The 20,684-nt window shown below is 46.8% G+C and overlaps 1 protein-coding gene across 1 annotated transcript; it reads right to left on the minus strand.

Annotated features, from left to right (window-relative positions):
• Positions 1-3,076: 3,076 nt before the first annotated feature.
• MBD2 (methyl-CpG binding domain protein 2) lies at positions 3,077-20,647 on the minus strand. Its single transcript, XM_082074620.1, has 7 exons — positions 20,368-20,647; positions 12,551-12,710; positions 9,203-9,340; positions 5,870-5,960; positions 4,972-5,149; positions 4,160-4,300; positions 3,077-3,553 (listed from the first exon to the last, which is right to left on the minus strand). The coding sequence occupies exons 1-6, from the start codon at positions 20,478-20,480 to the stop codon at positions 4,171-4,173; spliced, it is 810 nt and encodes a 269-aa protein (XP_081930746.1). The 5' UTR covers positions 20,481-20,647; the 3' UTR covers positions 3,077-3,553; positions 4,160-4,170.
• Between the last annotated feature and the right edge of the window lie 37 nt (positions 20,648-20,684).

A 20,684-nucleotide genomic window follows, 5' to 3' on the forward strand; every position in this document is an offset into this window, starting at 1 on the left:
ATCCCCTCAGTGCTCCTCATCACCTTGATGTTCCTCATTCCCTAGTGTTCCCCATCCTCTTGGGGTTCCTCATCCCTTCGGTGTTCCTCATCCCCTCCGTGTTCCTTATCACTTTGGGGTTCCTCATCCCCTCAGTGCTCCTCATCGCCTTGATGTTCCTCATTCCCTAGTGTTCCCCATCCTCTTGGGGTTCCTCATCCCCTCAGTGTTCCTCATCCCCTTGGTGTTCCTCATCCCCTCAGTGTTCCTCATCCCCTTGGTGTTCCTCATCCCCTCGGAGTTCCTCATCACTTTGTGTTCCTCATCCCCTCAGTGCTCCTCATCCCCTTGATGTTCCTCATCCCCCGGTGTTCCTCATCCCCTTGGTATTCCTCCTCACCCCAGTGTTCCTCATCCCCTCAGTGTTCCTCATCCCCTCGGAGTTCCTCAACCCCTTGGTGTTCCTCACCCCCTTGGTATTCCTCCTCACCCCAGTGTTCCTCATCCCCTCAGTGTTCCTCATCCCCTCGGAGTTCCTCAACCCCTTGGTGTTCCTCATCCCCTTGGTATTCCTCCTCACCCCAGTGTTCCTCATCCCCTCGGTGTTCCTCACCACCTTGCACCATCACAACAAGTTGCATTAGAAGATCATTCCAAGTCAGGGGGCTTGAGAATTGGACCATGACAGAACCATGTTACTGTCATTAGTAACAGATTCTTATACATTTACACCTTTGTTAATAGTGTACACTTTCTGGTGCATTTCAGAAAATCCACATCTTCATTCCTCTCCACAGCCGAACCCCCTGCTGCAATAAAGCTAATGCGGACATTATTATCCCCCATCAATAATTCACGTCCACTTGAGTACAGTAAAACCCTTCGTGCCAATTTCCTGCAGCCAGACCGTGCTGGTTCCATTCCTGACCGGGGCTACATCGGTCGTTTGAGAACGTGCTCGTTGTGAAGCACCGCGCTCCTCTGTGCTAAGGAGACTTTGCTAATCAGCGCTATTCAACTGGGGATGCAGGGGATGCCACAGCCCCCAGGGATGCAGGGGATGCAGGAGATGCTGGGGATGCCACAGCTCCCAGGGATGCAGGGGATGCCAGGGATGCAGGCGATGCAGAGGATGCCAGGGATGCAGGGGATGCCGGGGGTGCCAGGGATGTAGGGGGTGCCAGGGGTGCAGAGGATGCCAGCAGCTCCCAGGGGTGCAGGGGATGCAGGGGGTGCCAGGGATGCAGATGATGCCAGCAGCTCCCAGGGGTGCAGGGGATGCAGGGATGCAGGGGATGCAGGGATGTCGGGGATGCTGGGGTTGCCAGCAGCTCCCTGGGATGCAGGGGATGCCGGGGGTGCCAGGGGTGCAGAGGATGCCAGCAGCTCCCAGGGATGCCGGGGGTGCCAGGGGTGCAGAGGATGCCAGCAGCTCCCAGGGGTGCAGGGGATGTCAGGGATACAGGGGATGCCGGGGGGTGCCAGGGATGCTGGGGATGCCAGCAGCTCCCTGGGATGCAGGGGATGCAGGGATGCCGGGGATGCAGGGGATGCCAGCAGCTCCCTGGGATGCAGGGGATGTCAGGGATGCAGGGGATGCCGGGGGGTGCCAGGGATGCAGGGGATGCCAGCAGCTCCCTGGGATGCAGGGGATGTCAGGGATGCAGGGGATGCAGGGGGTGCCAGGGGTGCAGAGGATGCCAGCAGCTCCCAGGGATGCAGGGGGTGCCAGGGATGCAGAGGATGCCAGCAGCTCCCAGGGATGCAGGGATGCAGGGGGTGCCAGGGGTGCAGAGGATGCCAGCAGCTCCCCGGGATGCAGGGATGCAGGGGGTGCCAGGGGTGCAGAGGATGCCAGCAGCTCCCAGGGATGCAGGGATGCAGGGGATGCCAGGGGTGCAGAGGATGCCAGCAGCTCCCAGGGATGCAGGGGCTGCAGGTAGATCCCAGATCTGCAGGCAGGTCCCAGAACTGCAGCCGCTGCCGCCCATCGCTTGAGCTGCACCGACCTCTAGAGGCTTCAGCCCCAATTGCCGCCTGGGCCGGGGCGGGGGGAAAGGGGGATTTTGGGGATTTCCCCGGGAAGGGAAGGTCTGGAGGGCGGGCAATGCCGGTTGTGCCTCCTGCAGCCTCTTACCTGGTGTCCTGGCTTTTTCCTTGCAAAAGAAAACAAATCAAAATAAAATAAAAGAGATAGCGTAGGGATGTTACTTAAAATCCCAGAGCACTAACCCTGCGTGTTCCACACACACAACAACGCTCGTTTCTGATTTTCTTTCCAGCAGGAATGTGTTCACACGCCGGTTTTGGTTGAACTTTTTGGTACTAAGTCTGATTTGTAACTCACGCACGTTATTTAGTTGCGACAGTTCCTTAAAGACCAGGCCGTTCCCTGGGATTCCTCCTCCTCTCCCATCTTTGTGAAATAAAATAACCAGTGTAACCAGTTAAACCGTTGAATCTCAGTTGGAAAGGCAAGAGCAGCAGGATGGGGGCACCAGGTCCACCCGGGTTTGCAGCTCTGCGTTTCCCTCCCGCTGCTCTTGGTTTCCAGACGGAAAAACAACAAGGTGCAGTTAAATAGTTGCTATTCAGAGTAACCTTTCTTCTAACAGAGCCGTAGCTGCTCTTACGTGAAATATTATCATCAAGAAGAGCCTTTTAAAGCCACTTCTGGTTGTAAGAGTGGTGTGAAGAGGAACGTCCTGGTGTTTTCATCCCCCAAATGAGGCTGCGTTGTTCAATACGAGTCACTCGCGTCCCGGAGATCAGTAATTACACGAGTCTGGGATTAGAACAAGCACAAAGTGGTGTTAAACTCGACCCGTTCTCCCTGGGGATGTGTTTTCACTCACCTTCGCTCAAGGGCCAAACCCTTCCCTTGTGTCCCCAAAAGTCCCTCGGCCGCGCGGCGTCCTCATGGCCCCAAAAAGCCATTTGCAGGAAATTCGGCAAATAACTGTCATTTGTTGGGAAGGCGGCTTCTTTCCCGTCTTCTTAGTTCCGGGCTCCATCTTTTCCAGTCCCAGTTTAACCAGTATCCAGCCAAGGGAACACTGGGATACGAACGGGGACATATGACTACCCACAACACAAGTTTGCAGCTGCTTGGAATATAATCATTTATTTCTCTTTACAGTGATGACGGGAGAATGTGCAGGTGCTTTCACCCATAGGTATAAAAATCTGTTTATATACAGAGTCACAAGAATCCTTAATTGGGAAATGGTTCTGTTCTCCTGATCCGGCCTTTCTAAAAACCACAGGAAAACCCGACTTTAGGACAGGCAAGAGAATTCCAGTAGGTTTGCAACCTGGCATCAAAAGCTCAGCTTTAGATTAAGGGTAACGTTTGAGACTTAAAAAAGGACTTGAAGTCATAGGACACAAAATAAAGTTGCTTTTCAAATAAGATATATACATCAAAAATAGGAGTCTACAAAAGGCCTTGGTTTTAATGCTATTAGAAAGCTATAAATGTGCATGGGTCCTTTTCTTCTTCGAACGAAAGACCAAAGGAGAAAGTGCCTCTGTCTTCTGGAAGTTCCTCCTGGGACAAGTCAGTTAAAAGTACCTGAAAAGAGACAAATAATAAGAAATAAAGAAAGAAATAAGCCCTTTTGGAGAAGTAAAGTTGCGTTAATTCCAATTTTAAGCTAATAAGCAGCTCAGGCGCGGAGGAAACTTGAGATCTACTGATCCCATTGATTTCTGCAGAAATAAATACGGTTATGACTCCATTATGAATTAATTCTTTTATGCTCCATTAAAAATCCAAAGTGACAACTGGATTCTAAAATCAGCTTGAAATTTCGCAGCGAAACCAACGCTGTTTCTTTCACGTCCTCCATAAATAGACTTTGATAGGGGAATGACTCAGGGATCAAGAGTTTAACAGCAATTAGGTGGGAGTTAAAGTAATTAAGAGATGCCAGGAGCCTGATAAACATCAAGATTTGTGGTCTGTCTGTGGCCAGTGAACAACAGCGGCAAAAAGCTCAAAAAGACCCAATTTGCCTTTATGTTGCATGGATGAGGAGGATGAGAAGGATGAGAAACATCAGGAACTTGGGTGATTTTACTCAATCCAATTTGAAAGACCGGAAGGCGGTGGGTTTCTCTGCTTCATCCTTTGAATATGAAGGCCCAGAATGAAGCCGGAGCGCGTGTGATGCGTTACCTGATTTCTTTTTACGCCTCGTCTCCGTTATCCATCTCCACCTCCGTGTCCTTTGTGGTGTCAGCCGCTCGGGACAGAATATCGGCCATCAGCGCCTCCTCCAGCTTCTTGCGCACTTGTTGCACCCGCTCTTCTTGTTTCCTAAGGGCAAAACGGGCAGAAACGTCAACTCTTGGAGGTGGGAACATCCTATTCACATCAGCAACGACTCTGGATAAATGTCATTCCGATAAAGCGGATCCCATTGAGGACACTTGTCTAACAAAGGCTGGATCAAGAATGGAATGTCAACGTCACTTGAACACTGGTCACTGAGGCTTTGAAATGTATTAATATCACCTGGAAAAGCCCTAAGTTTCACATATCTAGTGAAACATCCACGCGCTCTTTGTCAAAAGAGTGACAGTGAGGAAGAGTTTACCTCCTAAAAGCTGATATTTATGAAAATAAAGCAAAACCCTGAAGCAAAGGGCTGGGAATTGGGTCATTTTATAGCACAACACGAGCTCTGCAGATGTTTCAATGAGTAATAAATGAGTAGATGTGGGTGTGCTCTGTGTATCGCGTCCCATCTCCTGCCATAAAGTTACACATTACAGGGGAAAAGTCTTATTTCCTTCATCAAAATTACACCTGAGATCAACAAATTAACCCGACCAAACCAGAAACGAGAAGGAAAAAAGCCAATACGGACTATGACTTCATGTTCGGGGAAGGGAAATAGGGATTGCGACTCACGGCTTTGTGAGGATTTGATATTGTTATTAAAGAGGGGAGGCGGGTTTTTGCTCGGCGGGTTTTCCAGGCGCTACCTGATGTCGTCGTCCGTGACGATGAAAGCTTTGCAGAGCGGCTGCGACGTGTTGAGCCACACGGCCGGGTTCTTCTCCACGGCTGCCGAGAGCTGCCCCGTGATGGGCGCCGAGCTGGTGTGCAGAGCGCTGGCCACGGCCGACAACAGCGTGTCGTCGTTGTTCCCCGGCCCGACCCCTAAAATCAAGAGAACCCAGCATTTCAGGACGGATTTCACCCCCCGCATCCAGCAGCAGAGCTCTCGTCACGATAAAATTGCCACTGGAGACGTGGTTGTGTCATTGAAACACTTAATAATGGCTTTGCGACAGAACCGTTCTTGTTCGATGGAAATGAACGTTCAAATGGCATCGCGTTTATAAAATCTAAGTTGTTTGCAATTACAATATCAATGATTTTTTAATAAAGGTGGTCACATCATCAATTTATCGGTTGCATATTGAAATAGTTTCTTTGCGGCTCCGTGGGATTAATCCACGCCAGCACCATCTTTGCTATAAGGTATCAAATTAGTTCTGGAATTAAGTATTAAATTAATTCTGGAATTAGGTATTCAATTAATTCTGGAATTAGGTATTAAATGAATTCTGGAAAATAAACACTGGAGGTTTTACCAACAAATTCCTGAGCAAACCTCCCAAGCAACAACAGAATGTTGTTAATTCTGAACAAGGACTCGAACATATTTTAGATCAAGTTCCAGCACTACAAGCGCAGTTCTGATGTCTGGTTTATGACACCTACGCTAAATGAATTAAAAATAAACCCAGTTTTGGAGATGGAGGTATTTTGTCAGCAAGAACATTTAGAGGCTGAACTTTACTTGATCTGATTGTAAACTGGGAACGTAAGAGCGTCAAACTGTGTCCTCTCGAAGCACAAAGATGGATGTGATACCTTGGAGCCCTTTGGGCAGCTCCATGGATTTGATGATCTGTTCGCTGACGTCCGACGCGCTGAGCCCTTGGAGCCTCTTCTCCCAGAAAAGCTGAGAAACAGAAAACAACATGAGGAATCATTGGAAAAAACCCTCAATCAGCTCCTAGAGATAAAACAATGAAAACCAGACAGTGCCCAGCAGGTTACACAACAGTCACCGACACTGTCTGAAGCCATAATGAACAAGTCATCTTAATAGGGAGGGAAGCAGGAACATAGCGATGAATTTCCTGTGGAAAAAGCAGTCAGAAATAATTGGATTGTTCTGAAAAAGAATAAGATGTAACATTCCAACCAGGTTTGGCCTACGTTAGCGGAGTTTTCCATTTTGCACTTACCGGTGTTGGAGAATTAAAGATTATTTCTCATTCAGCAAACTAGGAAATGATAGATGAGCTTCTCTGTTGCAAGAACCACCAAATGCAAACATATTATGAGCTGCTCCTTTTCCTTTGATAAATAAAAGTCTATTTGCAATTGCTCGAGCAGTGGAAGCCTATGGGTAAGCTTTGTAGAGAGGAATCCATTCCAATCCTTTGATTTTTAAAAGGAAAGCACGGATGTTCTTAGCGTTCAAACATTCCTGAAGGGTGACTGATTTATACATAAATCAATGGAGAATGGCTAATTTAATCTGCTATTTCCTATGTACAGATTATCAAAGAGACCGTAGATGCCAACAGATGTACTTGACTGGACCCAGAAGAACCAACAATGTTTCTGGTCTTGGTGAGTTCAGAGATGTAGTTTGTCATATATAATGCTATTCAATAATCCACTCCAGTGCAATCCACTGCAAATATATGCAGCAGGAGGTAGAAAAGACAGGTTTGAATCCATTTTAAAGAGTATTTTTGGCCTCTGCGTAGACGATGTCGTAAGTAAATCCATCAGGTTTAAGCGTGAACAAAGCAAGAAGCTCCAACAGCTGCAGGAGGATGGAGGATACAGATCTGGACCTTTCGGAGGCTCATCCATAAGAAACGTTTGCTTTGCAGCACCGTTCCATTTGATCCAGCGAGGTACAGACCCTGACAGGCACACGACTCCAATGTCAGTGATTGCACGAAACATTTACTGCCTATAGAATCACTTCAAATAGTTCCAGGACTGCCCCTGATTCGCATCGACTGCTGAGGAATATCCAAATCTCAGCTACTGCTACATCTAGTGGCCTTTTTGCTAAGTAGGAATCTGCCTTTTAAAAAGCCAAAGCATTACTCTGAAATTCATGAAGGATGTATCGTACCTTATCGAAACGCACTCGGAAGCAGCAAAACTAACCATGAAGAGGATGTTAAAACAAGGCGTTTGGTTTTTCCCTTTCCCTGCAGGGCCTAATAAGAATCTGTCAGGATTTCTTTCCTTACACTGGTTTAACAGTGGAGTCTGTGAAGTTAATAAACCCAAACATATAGAAATAGTAAGAAAACCTCTCTTGTGTAAGCTTATGGAAAGGCAGAATATTCTGAGCATGTTGATGCTTGAAAAATAGACGTTAAAGCACCTTGAAGAAAACTGCAATTAGATGAGCTATTTAGGAACTTATAAATATTCTTATCATTTGATTAGATACGAAGAATTTGAGAAATTATGTGGATTGACCAGTATTTGAAGAAAAGTCACTTAGAGGAAGAAGACAAAGATTTGTCGCGCTAATCGTCAGATTTACCTATAGGAAGATGAAAGGTGAGCTGGTATGATTTTCTCTTTCCAAGAACTACCACAGGCTTTGCTGTTTGAAGAAGAGCTGCTGCCAAACATCCTCCCTGCCAACAGCAACCGGCGCGTCTGCTCGCTCCGAGGCCACGGAAAACCCTCCTGCCTGCCAAAGAACTCCAGGACTCGTTTATTTTGCTCTCTAATTAAGGAGAATTTGCAGGGAATTCTGGTTCGACCGTCTTTTGGAAAGGGAGGCACGATAGAAGCGGATAAAGTGGAGATGGAGATCTAGAACTACAGAAGCAACAATTCCTTAAGGGATTCAGGCTAAGGATTGAAGAAACAGGGAGGAGAGGCACTGAAGGAGTTTATACACAAATAGGCAATAAAGAGAGTCAGTGTTTCAGCATTCACTTGGATATCCACCGTGGATATATTTACAGGAACGCTTGCACAGCTGAGGATGAGATGAGAAGATTGCGATACACCTAAGGATTAGTTATGGAAGGAAAACACAGGCTTTATCTGGAGGGGAGAGAATCCAAATACATTTGCAAGGCTGCGTTTGTCCAGACATTGTATCTCATGTCATGAAAACCAAGCAAAGATGGTATCTATTAATATTGACGCTCCAGCTAGCGAGTAAAGCAGAATAAAACAGCCAATTCTGCCCATTTTTTACCGGATGGTCATTCTCAGAAGACAAGGGATGAACTCCTGGAAGTTCCTGATGCACAAAGTGCAGCAGTTGAGAAGGAAAACCCAAAGGAGGTGAATTCAATGTGCAATGATGCATCTTTTAGATGTGAACGCGATGGGCTTACACGGCCCCCGCTGAACTTCATGGGACCAATAGCTGAGGCCACCGAGTGTTGCTACAAGACGTCGCAACAAGATGATCCCAACGGCTCGATATTTCTTCTCCCTCACCTGAATGTAGAGGATGCAGAGTCTAAATTCCTGATGTTACGTCTTACAAGAACAGCATTTGAGGTGTTGGAAAGCACAATATTAGACACGGCTTCAAAGGAAATGGGGTGAAACGTTAGTGATGCGTAAGTGTGCAAAATACGGCTCTGTGTTTTCTACCCATCCCTGCAGTCCTAGGACAGAATAAGGTGTTTCAATTTGATGGTAATAACGCTACAATTAAAAAATACCAGTCAGACTTCAAAGCGATCCCTGAATGGAATATACACCACATTATCTAGGTGATCATTCAGCATCTGTCGATGGTATCGAGAAAAGCAGCTACAGGAGAGCTTGTGTGAAATGAGTTGATGTTACTATGCTTTGTATTTGTCATGGTATTATAGTGAAAAAGAGAGATTAAAACACAGTTTTTATTGATTTCCCACAAAGTTCTTCTATATAAAAGAGAGAGATTACTTCTTGATCACCATATATTTTAGCGAAACTTCTACTAAGAAGCTGCACAACTTTATTTGATGTCTAATGGTGACAGTACAGCTTGTATCTGGATTTCAGGAATATGATGAAGGAAATTTTGCATTAAGAAAAATGGTTTCCACGTGAATTGTGATTTCTAGAAGGAACCTCCAAGATGGGAATTCTCATGTGGAACTGAAGCGCGGATGAGTGGTGACAATGGAAATGGCCAGTTCTTACCTGTCGCGGCTGCTCCGTCACTCGCTGCGGATCCGATCGCACTTTGTTGCTGGGGTGATTGGTCACTTTGGTGACGGGTTGTTTGAAAATGGAGGCGGTTTGTCTGATGGGTAAAGTTGTGTTTAAGTCTGGTTTCCCCTGTTAATCAAAGGAAAAAAGGGGATTAATAAAAAGGCTACAGAAAAATGACACAAATTAATGTTGGATTCGCTCTCTTCTATAGACGTGCCCTCTGCTTTGGGAAAAGATACAGCTTCACCATCAGGTGTCAAAACCAAACTCCAAAGCATCATGAAAATATGTTTGTAGGCAACAGTTTCTAGAGCTCCACGTCTTAAAGAACAGCAGCTTCCTATAGAGCTTTGGTCACAGATTTGCTAAGCCATTCCTACATCAAATAATCCTTAAGTCAGTAATTTAGTCTGGAATGAGAACTGTATCAAATGTTTTGGCAAAGCTGGATTTTAGCAGCTTTGGGAACCGATGATTCCCAAGCATCAGATAGAACGTTACCAAGAATATCTCGCCCCACATCAAACCCTTTGGCCCCTGGAGATATTAGAGCGAGTATCTGGAATTCTCCCAAAAGCTCCAAGAATGATGAAGAAATACAATTCTACAACATGCCCTACACTTCATAGTGTTCAGCAAGCAGAGAAATGCCCATTGGATCAGCACCGAAGTCGCAAGACGAATGGTTTCGCCCATGAACTTTCCTCACGCCGCGTCACTTCATTCAAACTCCATCCGCCTTCCCTCGTCTTGTGACACCCAGTTCAAAGGAGCATTTGAAGCTTTGAAGTCCATGCCCCCAGGCATTCTGTGCTAAACCAGCAATTCAAATGGCCCAAATGAAGAATATTACAGAGGCATCTGTAATAAATCCGGTTTAGCCAACATTTCTAGAGCAAAGGGCTTCGTTTTAAGGCCGTGAAAAAGAGTTACAAGCTCCTTTTGGCCTGTAATGTGCCCTAAAGAGAAATTAAAACTAAATCCATTGAACTTCAGATAGTAAAAAGGGAGGTTTCTTCAGGCAAATTATATTCAGATTTGGCAACAAATCATAAGCTGCCTATAGGATTTATCTGTGACAAAGAGCTTCCAGTAGAAGAATAAAGAAGACTAGAAATAAGTCATAAAGATCCCTACAACCAAACTTTCCTGAAGAACAAAAAGCTTCTCTGAGCTTTCTATATAAAACAATATCTGTTAATAATATAATCTATATGGTCAGACACGGATTATTTCCTTTCAGATGGCGATTAAGCTCCAAATATGTGGACAAACCTCCGAACCACAGGCAGACTGGGGGCTGGACTCATAGTGCAAAATCCAATCCCTTCAGATAGCAGAAATATCCACGTCCCGAGCTCATTTTCACTCATTTGATGCTCCAACAACAGTTTCCAAAGGAACTTCAATCCACCGCCTGTATTTCCAGAAGCACCAATGTGCCCCAGGCCTTTCAAATCCTTTAACCTAAAGAGTCACTTATCACCAGACAGCACCTTTAATGAGTATTTGCTATTATATTTTCAACAGAAATAATAGATAAGCGTGGTTTTTAAGCAGAATGCTGTATCTACGGGGTTCACATCCAGCTGTATTCCTTATTTCACTGCACTTCCAATCAGTAAAGCAACTTGATTTGCGAGCGGAATGTGAACACAATTACACAGGAAACAATGGCAAGATCAGTATAGGTTGAAATAAACTCCCCCTGTGGCTCTGCCATAAATAAACCTATCAAATATATGTATTTATTGCCAATAATGATAAGGATGCACAACGCTAAGGCTGGAAATATGTCGCTAGAAGAATATTTCCATGTCATTTACACCGCTGGACACGATCACAAAATTAAGAGTGTTCGTTAGCAAATATTCTCCTCGGTTCCCTTTTAAGCCGGCATTAGTACGTTAGGCTTGGCCTTGAGTTCTAGTCTGCTCCTGATGAGAATCTCCAAAATGAGAATGATGGCAATTTCCATCCAAACCTCATTGCCCAGACACGTCCCAGCACGAAGCCTCCAGAATTACCATAGTTTGCTATTCCTCCTTGAAACAGAAGGGGAGCCCAAGAATTTAGGAATATTAGCGGTAAGTGGCTTGTACAAAGCCAAACAAGCCATAAAATAGGAGCGAGTTTATACACAAACCTGCCTGTGCAAGGAGAAAATCACAATCAGTGTCTGTGGAAATCAACCTCAGGAATAAGGTAAAACCTCCTTTTTAATATCACAGGAATAAGGCCAAAAGTTCTTGAAAGCTCAGGAGTCACAGCTTGAGTCATTTAGAAATAATAAGTGTTAATTACCTAAAAAAAAGCGGGTTTTTTTCATTCTAATCTTGTATTTAACAGAGCTACTGTGAACCACGTTCTAGTGATCTAAGCTGATAGGACTACAGTGAGCACAGGCTCATTTAGCTTTTATATACCATGCATTGTCATTTCTGCTCATGCAAAAAGCCCAACCAAAACCTCTCCTTGGACTGCTCCCAAATATGACATTATTTGAAAGGCTGTGGGAAGAAAACATTCAATAATTCGAATAAAAAGGGATCGGCATGAAACGCACGGTTCCCGCGTTACAAACAGCAGCCGACAAACCCACCAGACAGACCCAGCGATAACTTGTTGGGTGTTTTAATAACTATTGGAGATTAGAAATCCGGAAGAAAACATTGCGGGTTGTTCCAGAAACCCTTTCAACCTGTTGTGTGAGGTTCCTAAAGTTTGTCCAGGTATGTATTATCTGAGAGTAAGATAAATGTATTTGTCATGGTCCTACGTGCTACCTGTAGGCTTCTTCATCTACTAGCCACGTCTTCTTCAAAAGGATACACCGTTCTTCAAAAAGAAACAGACAACAATCATCAGATCAATTGAGAACAACTCAATCTTAAGCAGAAAAGCGCCCGGCCTTGTTAAGCTCCAGAGCTACACCCAAGTTTAGGCAGAGAAATGGGTTTGCCTCAGAAAACAAGCGTCCCGGCACACGAAAAACATGAACTATCTCGTCTCAGAACAGGGAGATGACCATAGAAATGTGAAGCCTCGCACGGGGGAATCTCTCGGTGTCACCAATGTGAGCTTTTCCAGTTTAGAACATCGCTCAGCCCTGAGGTTCTTAGTCCTGAATGACTCCAACCTTCCATTCACACGTAACCTCTTGGTAGTAGCAGAGTGTTCCTTCTATTCATCAATTTGCGTCTCTAGCACTACTCAAAATTAAACATACATGTACATCCTAGCAGCGGGCTGCTTGACGCAGAAAAGAAACGGCTACATGAGCTACAGGAAAGGGAATTCTTAGGGTATCCTTAAACACAGTAGTTACTAACAAACCTTATTTTGATTGAGAGAATCATTCCTTAGTTTCTGTTTGTTCTTCTGCAATTTACTGGGCATCATCTTTCCCGTTCTGAAGTCAAAACTGCTGAGATCAACAGTGTTTCCCAGGTATCTTGCCAACTGAGGCTTGCTTCTGAACTTCTTACCACTTGGACTAAAAAGAAGAAAACACTTTAGTATGTTTCGTCGTACAAGAGGATACAACCTTGACGTCTTATAACAGGTTTTATACCTTGTTAAACACCTACAAAGTTTCCATTATCTCTATTCCACGTGGCGAGTAGCGCCCGATCTCTGCGTATCCGCTCCCATCCTTTGCGTGGGATTTATTTGCTAGAGTATTTCAGGCTGTGGGATACGCTACGCCTAGGGACGCTGGCTTAGCTAAACTGTTCTTTTAGAAGAACTGGAAATATTACACAAGTGCGGGATCCTCTCTGCAGCAACGGCAAGACCCTGGGCGAGGTTTAAGCTCAGGTTGAGCCAGACTCAACAGCAACCCTTGTCGGCTCTGGCTGGGGATGCGAGGAACGGGGCGCCAAGCAAGCAAGCGGCAAGCGAGACGATGCAGAACGGGAAACAGGCCCGGAGCTGCCACTGTGGCCGGTACAGAGGAAATCAGCTGCAGGGAAGGGATTTACATCAGTTCCAATGAGGGAATTATTATGACGCCCAAGTGCCAGGTGATGCTTTTGAGCAACGTCAGGAAATACCCAATTTCCACCTACCAATGGTGGAGCTTTCGATCCCCCCATCCCAAGCACACACGGTGCACACTCTATCTGCACTACATATACATTTAATGCACGCGTATTTTCACTGACCTCACTGTAGACTTACAAACAAGTCTCTATGCAAGTCATTGCTAATTAGGGCTTGATTGCCAAGAGCTCGGTTCACTCAAAGGGCCAATGGTGTTGCCCTCAGACTTACAAGCTCAGCAGAAAATGAAGTCTCAAGAATCGCTACGTAAACCTCGGCCTGCAAGCCCAGTTTGTGACAACAGAAAATGGTGAAATACCCCTCATGGGAAGTCAACAGACCCTTCATCTCGTGCAGATTTCTATCTATTAAAACAAGCGTCAAAACCCTCCCAGCGACTGAAAGCCAAAGGGTTTCAGAGTGGTTTTCACGCCACTTCCTTTCTGCAGCAAACTACCCAAGGTTTTCGTTGTCTCCACTTTTCTAAAGGTTTTAACTCAAAAGCACCTTGAGGCGAGAACAGAAGAACACATATTGAATTCTGGGAAAAGCAGCTAACGAAGCCAAACAATTTTCAAAGGCATTTCAACGGATCCAGAAATATGGAAAGCCGTAATTACCGAGAGGTAAAAGGTGGGAGAAAGAGACTTAAAACAGATCGCAATCTGCAACTAAACCTCCTCAAGGATGGGCGTGGGAGGGCAAAAACCCACCCCACAGAGATACAGACAAACATCCCGCCACAAAACTCTTTGCTGCTTCTCAGAAAGGCAGAATGGAAGCTGCGCTTTGAGCCAAACTAAACACAAGCCCGGTTTTATTTCAGATAGTGGAGATTAACCCCTTGGCTTGGAAACGGGAGGAAAAATTCCGCGCTGAAGGTCAGAGACGGAGCAAGTTGTTTGCGGAAATAACCTGAGCTGCTGTATTTCGTTATTATTCAGGCACCTATAAGAAAAAAATCAGGATTAAACCTTGTCAAGAAATGCGGCCACCGTTCAGAAATTCCATTCTTTCCATATTTAATATTCTTGAGGGCTTGTTTGATTGCTTTTTCCGTAATGCAAAGCAAAGCAGACGGTCCAATATTCCATACGGATCATTGGTAGGTCTGATATTAAACGTCATTTCGATGCACAGCACAAAATCAGATATTAATTAATTTAATGGGCTGCAAGAACATCATCCCTATAAGTCCATCAGTAGCTCATGACAACCAAGAAGCACTTGTTCTATCATAACCTGTCTGCACCTCACACCTTAATGATTTTACCACACCTGGAGGATTCATTCCCCAGCTCCAATGACACACAAAACGTTATTTTTACCCTATTTATATTTGTTTTCATATATATTCATTTTTTCGCTCCCGGTCCTGTAGTTGTTTCCACTTCCAACCCTGTCAAACCAAAGTAACGCCTCGATTTCTGAATCGGTCCCGGATTCTGTTCCATCTCTGAGCTGCTCAAGTGGCGAAGCTTCTCTGACCTGCACGGAAAGCTCCACGATGTCCAAGTCAAAGCAAAGGCCTTATTTGAACACCTATTAAATAATTAGCGCACAGAATGATGTTACAGAACAGATTTAAACCAGTACGGCTACAGAAAAGCCTCCTACTTACACATCTGGGTTGAAACTAAGAAAGCACAAGTTCATTCTTTTTCTCCTAAAGGTGTTAAAACCAGGTTTATTATTATATTTAGTGCACTTGCGGGACTTAGTTCTTCCATAGCTAACACATGTATCAGCACTTAATCCTGTCAAATTAAACACCGTACATTTTTCGATAGGACCAATTAACAATAACCAGTAGATCTCAAAAGAGGTGACGTGCAACACCATCTACAAACTATTATTCTGGTGATATGAACAAGGCTCAACTCACTTTGGAGGAGATTAAAAGAAGAACACGACCCTTCATCTCCAGCTTGTGCAAATTCACCTATGACACAAATGTCAGTTCTGAGCGGGCTGAAGGTGATTATGTTCTATAATGAGCTGGCAAGGAACTTGATTCAAAAGCAAGCCACTTTTCTCATGTTTCCTGTCAAGCAGCAGAGCAAGTTCGTTAACATACGAGGAAGTTCGTTTGCATTTTACCGTACTTGAGCCAGGTCTATCTGCCCCCGTCCCCAGATCGAAACGCACAGCAGGTTTACAGCCCAGTGGTTTATTGAAATAACCACCTTGGTGGTGACATTTATCATTTATTCCCTTCATTTAGGAGGGTCGGGCTCAACAAATGAGTCCCATCGCGAGGTGGCCAACCCGGCCGGTTATCTGACCTAGGATGAAGAGGAAGAAAGCTGCTAATTACTTTAGAAAAGGCAATTTGGGTGAAAGGCGTCTTAATAGGAAATAAAACCACAGAAATCCCACAATACAATTAATGGTTTGATCTTCAGGGGGACCTACTATTGGATGGGCGCTGCCTAAAGCCTCCCAGGGAGCTGATGGCGAAGAAACAGCCCAGATTTTGTATCTGCAACTTTTGGAAGATACTCTTCCTCAATGATTTGGTTGCAAATCCTCAAATACACACTTTAAGACGCTCCAAGATTTACCGAGGAAGTCAGCGCATGAGTGGCCTAACACAACACACATTCAGGCCTTCAAAGGAGTTCAGCTCTTCATCCCAACAGCAACAAAAATACATCTTTACACAATAGTCTATATAGTTTATACCACCTGCAACTGACGGCAATCGACTGGAAGCGGCTCATTTCTAGGTTATTTCATCTTCCACTTAGGGAAATATTTGGAATGGGTTTATTATGTGATTATATTCCTGTGTTTCCTAAACAACCTGAGGAGCTCCCTCGGTCATCGGTGAAGTCAGAGTTACCACTCTGACTTCATCATAATCATCATCATCATTCAGTACAGGGATAAATAGATGTGTTAAATTGAGCCTACCAGCATGGTTCAACCCTTGCTGCCGCAAACTTCATTAGGAGAGATCGCTGCTGTGCGTTTTCAGACATCAACGCAAGGAATTGAGCCACGGAAATACAAAATAACACCTGTTTGGCTTTTTACCTTCCAACAGGTAAATAAAAGGCAGCCAAAACGTTCAAACTAAAACCTAAAGATGGTCAGAGAGAGCACGATGGCAAAAGGAAATCCTCCTTAACGAAGGGCACTGCAGAAGAAGATGTGACAGGGATGAACACGCAGCTATTGGCAATTGTTTCTTGCACAGAAGGTGAAGCTAATTCTCAAAGGGCTTGTTCTGTGCTCTAATTACCTTTGGAAACAACAGAAAAATAAGGTTATGGATAACATAAGCACAACTGAGCATCACTCAGGAAGTCATGACTCGCTTTGAAAGACAAATGTAAAGGTGATTTTAAAAAACCCCCCAGACTTCAACTAATCTTAATGTCACTGGAAATTCTCTGGCATCTCTCCTGCTGTCAAACCGCAAAGCGAACTTCAAAGACACGTCTGTTTGCCCCGTGGGTACATCTAGACTGGAAAAGCTTTTGTAGTTCAACCGAACCACCTATTCGAGTGTCAACTACTTGGCTTTTTTAATCTCGACCAGCAAAAAAAGGCAGCGTAGCTCTTTCTTGCTTTTCCCACAAAGAGCAAATGCATCAAACCAGAATATGAACTTGGTGCTGTTGTAAAAGAAGCCATTTCACACCGGGGTTTAAGAAACATTTTTCAGCAGGGGGGGTTTATACACTGAAGGGATTTTACCGATAAAGAGGAGCTGAGGTACCAGGTTCAAAGTTCCCCCTCCACTCAGACTGTTGCAGGACTTTGGAAGCGTGATTGAGTCTGTCTTTTTGCCAGCAGCACCCCCTACCTGAATCCACTGAAGAAAGAACATTGAAAAGGCATCACCATGCCAATTTACTACAGTATTAGGCCTTACGCAAAGAGGTTACTACGAGGAGAGCCACCTGAGAAATGCAGTTCTCGGCTAACTTTGATTCCAACAACAAAGGGGGAATGTGGTTCATACAAGCTTGATTTAAATGAAAAATCTGCTGTTTAGCCTTAAATGTCATATCCTTCCTGTAGACAAAGTGAAAAGGTGATCTCAGAGTGTCACTCTATTCTAAGGGACTGGGTAGCACTGAGAAGAGGAGGAGCAACCAAATGCACCTCCCAGCTCACTTTGTGGGAGCTGAGTGTCCACGTTGCAGCATGGACAAGACGGTCATTAGGAGAATTCTTACCTTGTTTAAAAAATCATGTCTATTCCTGGAATTTGCTACGTCTCTCAGACGCAGCCACCTCCGCGGCCTCAAAGCAACACACGCGCAAATCTGTTCCTTCTGCCCGATTCCAAAGAAGCAGCTGGAAGCCAAAGTTCCATTGGGAAGATGCACGGAGTGCAAACGCGCTGCGCATTTTTGTCATTGTCCCGCAGTTGCCAAAACCAGTGTGCTGTGACTCTTTAAGCGCTCTCGCCAAGTCCTGACTCTGCTCTTCGGGATATTAAAAGCGCACAAAGCAAACCCCACTTTGTACCCAATGACATATTTTAACATCGTAGCCTTTATTAATTTTTTGCAAGCAGAGTGACGTAACTCTTTGGAATCTATTTGGCCTGCTCTACTTAGGAGATCAAACCAGATTTTCATCCGGTTTAAAGGCAGCGATGCTGAAATCTGCCTCAGAATGACAAGAAAAAAGAATCCCTACACCAATCCCGCCTGCGGCCATAAAAACAGTTTCACTCCGGTTGTGCAGAAGTAGCCGTGTTAGCGAACACAACTGTGTTGGGGGTTGATCTATATAGTATTAGTGAATTATTTCCACCGCGCCCCTCTTTTCAAAACTTTCTGATAATCACAGAGGTCAGAAGACTTAAAGATGTGAAGAGAGGCAAAAAAACCCCATTCTACAGAAACTACTGCAAGTGTTTCATTTTACCCGAGCAACCAGTTCACACCTTCCTAAAGCCTGACTTGCTAAAATACCGCAAAGCAGCCCCAAAACAAGCGAGTTTCAAAATGCAAATAAGGTAGATTGCAACATGTATTCATCTTGCAAGAGCTGTTCTTAATTACTATTATTATTTAGACCATCACAGTAAATGAAGCTCTGTCCAATCCCTTTTGGGTTTTTTCCTAGCCTTAAGAAACCATAAAAACATGAACCTCAGGTTTTTAGTCAGCTAACTAGGGTGCCTTAATGAACTTAATGAGGTTACACATCATTCTTTGCAAAGCGAAAACTAAAACCTGGAAATACTAGAACTCACTGCATTTTTCACGTGTTTTCAGAGTTTAATGAAGAACCTGATACATAAAACACTGACCCCCCCCCTTATATTCTGATGGGACAAACACGTGGCGAAACCCAGAGCAAATAGCTGAAGTTACTTGGGCCTTGCACATGGAATATATCCCAACACAGTCTGGCTTGAGAAAAGCCTGGCGATTCATTCTGGAAAGAACAACGCTACGCAGAAAGTTCGGCTTAGCACTGTGCAGCAAACCGGGGCCCAACCCCCAGGATTCAGGCTGGAGGGCGATGGTTTCGCCACAGAAAGAGGAGGCAGATGCAAAAGGAAAGACGGCGATGCCAGGTGCCGCCCCGGCATGTGCCGCACAATCAGCGCACGGCAAGGCAGGAGAAGGCGGGAAGGCAAAACTCGTCTAAAAGTTGTTTTTCAATGGGATTCATTCAGAAAGCTCATGAAAAAATCACCGTGCCTCCTCCGCATCTTTTAGCGAATTTGAATTTCCTTGAGCAGCAACACGTGATGGGTCAAATGACGCCAGATTTGGCGCTGCCAGATACCGAGTTTTCCATGAGCTGGTATCTGAGAGGGAGCGAGCGTGACTTCTCCGGCGGAAAGACCGAGTCCATTCATTGCAAGGAGAGGAGCCTGCGAGGCCTGCTCAGCAACAGCGGGGTTAGCGAGAGGTTTCAGGTGTGGCTCACCAGATGCGCACAGAGCTATAAATAGAGGAGCTGTGGGGAAGAGGTTAGACCTGGCAGCAGGCTGGACTTACAGAAGCAAGACTGCAGAATGCAGGTGGTTTCTGTCTCCAGAAAAGAACTAGATTTCGGTTTCTGAAAGCAAGCGGGAGGGCGAAGCAAAATCAGGTTGCTGTTGCTTCTCTTGGTTTGACTATAACCTGTGCAGTCATAACGAGAACGTTTAGCAGCAGTCGAGACCTCTCCAGTTTTCACGTGCTTTTAGCTTTGCTAAAATTTCAACCGTTATTACCAATGGTAAGCTCCCTAATTAATTCAGTGTGGTGTGTTGTGTCCTGACCTAACGATTTTGGGAGGACATTCGGGGTACACTGACTTAGTTCGAATGCAGCGGGGTGTTGTCTTTAGGCTGATCCTGGAAAAGCCAGGCTTGGGAGGGGTGTCATGGGGCAGCCTGCAGCACCACTGTCCCAAAGGAAAAGAGTGAGGCTGCTCCCCCACAGCGGCTGCGGGCAGGGACTGGCCTGGCAGCGGGGCAGGGACCGGCCTCACCCCTGACAGCCGGGGCAGGGACCGGCCTCACCCTCTTGACAGCGGGGCAGGGACCGGCCTGACAGCCGGGGCAGGGACCGGCCTCTCAGACAGCCGGGGCAGGGACCGGCCTCTCCCCCCTGACAGCCGGGGCAGGGACCAGCCTGACAGCCGGGGCAGGGACCGGCCTCCCCCCCCTGACAGCCGGGGCAGGGACCGGCCTGACAGCCGGGGCAGGGACCGGCCTCACCCCCCTGACAGCCGGGGCAGGGACCGGCCTCACCCCCCTGACAGCCGGGGCAGGGACCGGCCTCCCCCCTGACAGCCGGGGCAGGGACCGGCCTGACAGCCGGGGCAGGGACCGGCCTGACAGCCGGGGCAGGGACCGGCCTCCCCCCTGACAGCCGGGCCGTGGCGGGAGGGGGGAAGCGGAGCCCCTGAGCCGCCTGGCAGCCGAGCGGCGGCGGGAGGGGAGGGAGGGAGGGCAGCGGCGCCTCCCTGCCGGGCGGGCGGCAGGAGGGGACCGGCCCGCTGACAGCCGGGAGGGAGCGGGCCCTGCCGGGCGGGCGGCAGGAGGCGAGCGGGACCCTGGGGAGCAGGTGCTGGGGCCGGGGGGCAGCACGGCCCCCGTCCCGCCGGGGGAGCGGGGCTGTCACGGCCCGGGCGGCACGCACCTGAAGTAGTAGACATCGCTCTTGCCGGCGCTGAGGCCCGACTTGCGGATCACCTCTTCCTTCTTCCAGCCCGGGGGCAGCGCGGGGCAGTCCATCCTGCCCTGCTTCTCCATGCACCGGGCCGCGGGGCCCGAGGCGGCGGCGCGGGGGGACGAGCGGGGAAGGGGCTCGGCCGGCCCCCGGCGCTCGCAACAAGGGCGTTATTGTTCGGGGCCGCGGCCGGGGCCGGGACCCCCTGGCGATGGCGGCCGCTGCGCGCTGCTCGGCGCCGGGAGCGCGGGCTGCGCGCGCAGCCGGCGGAGCCTTCGCCTGGCGGC

Source organism: Streptopelia decaocto (genome assembly GCF_964273445.1).
Source record: "Streptopelia decaocto genome assembly, chromosome: Z".
NCBI classification, from domain to species: domain Eukaryota; kingdom Metazoa; phylum Chordata; class Aves; order Columbiformes; family Columbidae; genus Streptopelia; species Streptopelia decaocto.

Excerpts from the sequence above, each read along its gene's own strand:
- MBD2 (XM_082074620.1), bottom strand. The coding sequence starts at position 20,480 with ATGGAGAAGCAGGGCAGGATGGACTGCCCCGCGCTGCCCCCGGGCTGG. Across the intron at positions 9,341-12,550 it reads ATTCTCTCAATCAAAATAAG|GGGAAACCAGACTTAAACAC; the intron begins GTTTGTTAGTAA and ends TTTGATTAACAG. Across the intron at positions 4,301-4,971 it reads GTCACGGACGACGACATCAG|GAAACAAGAAGAGCGGGTGC; the intron begins GTAGCGCCTGGA and ends TTTTGCCCTTAG.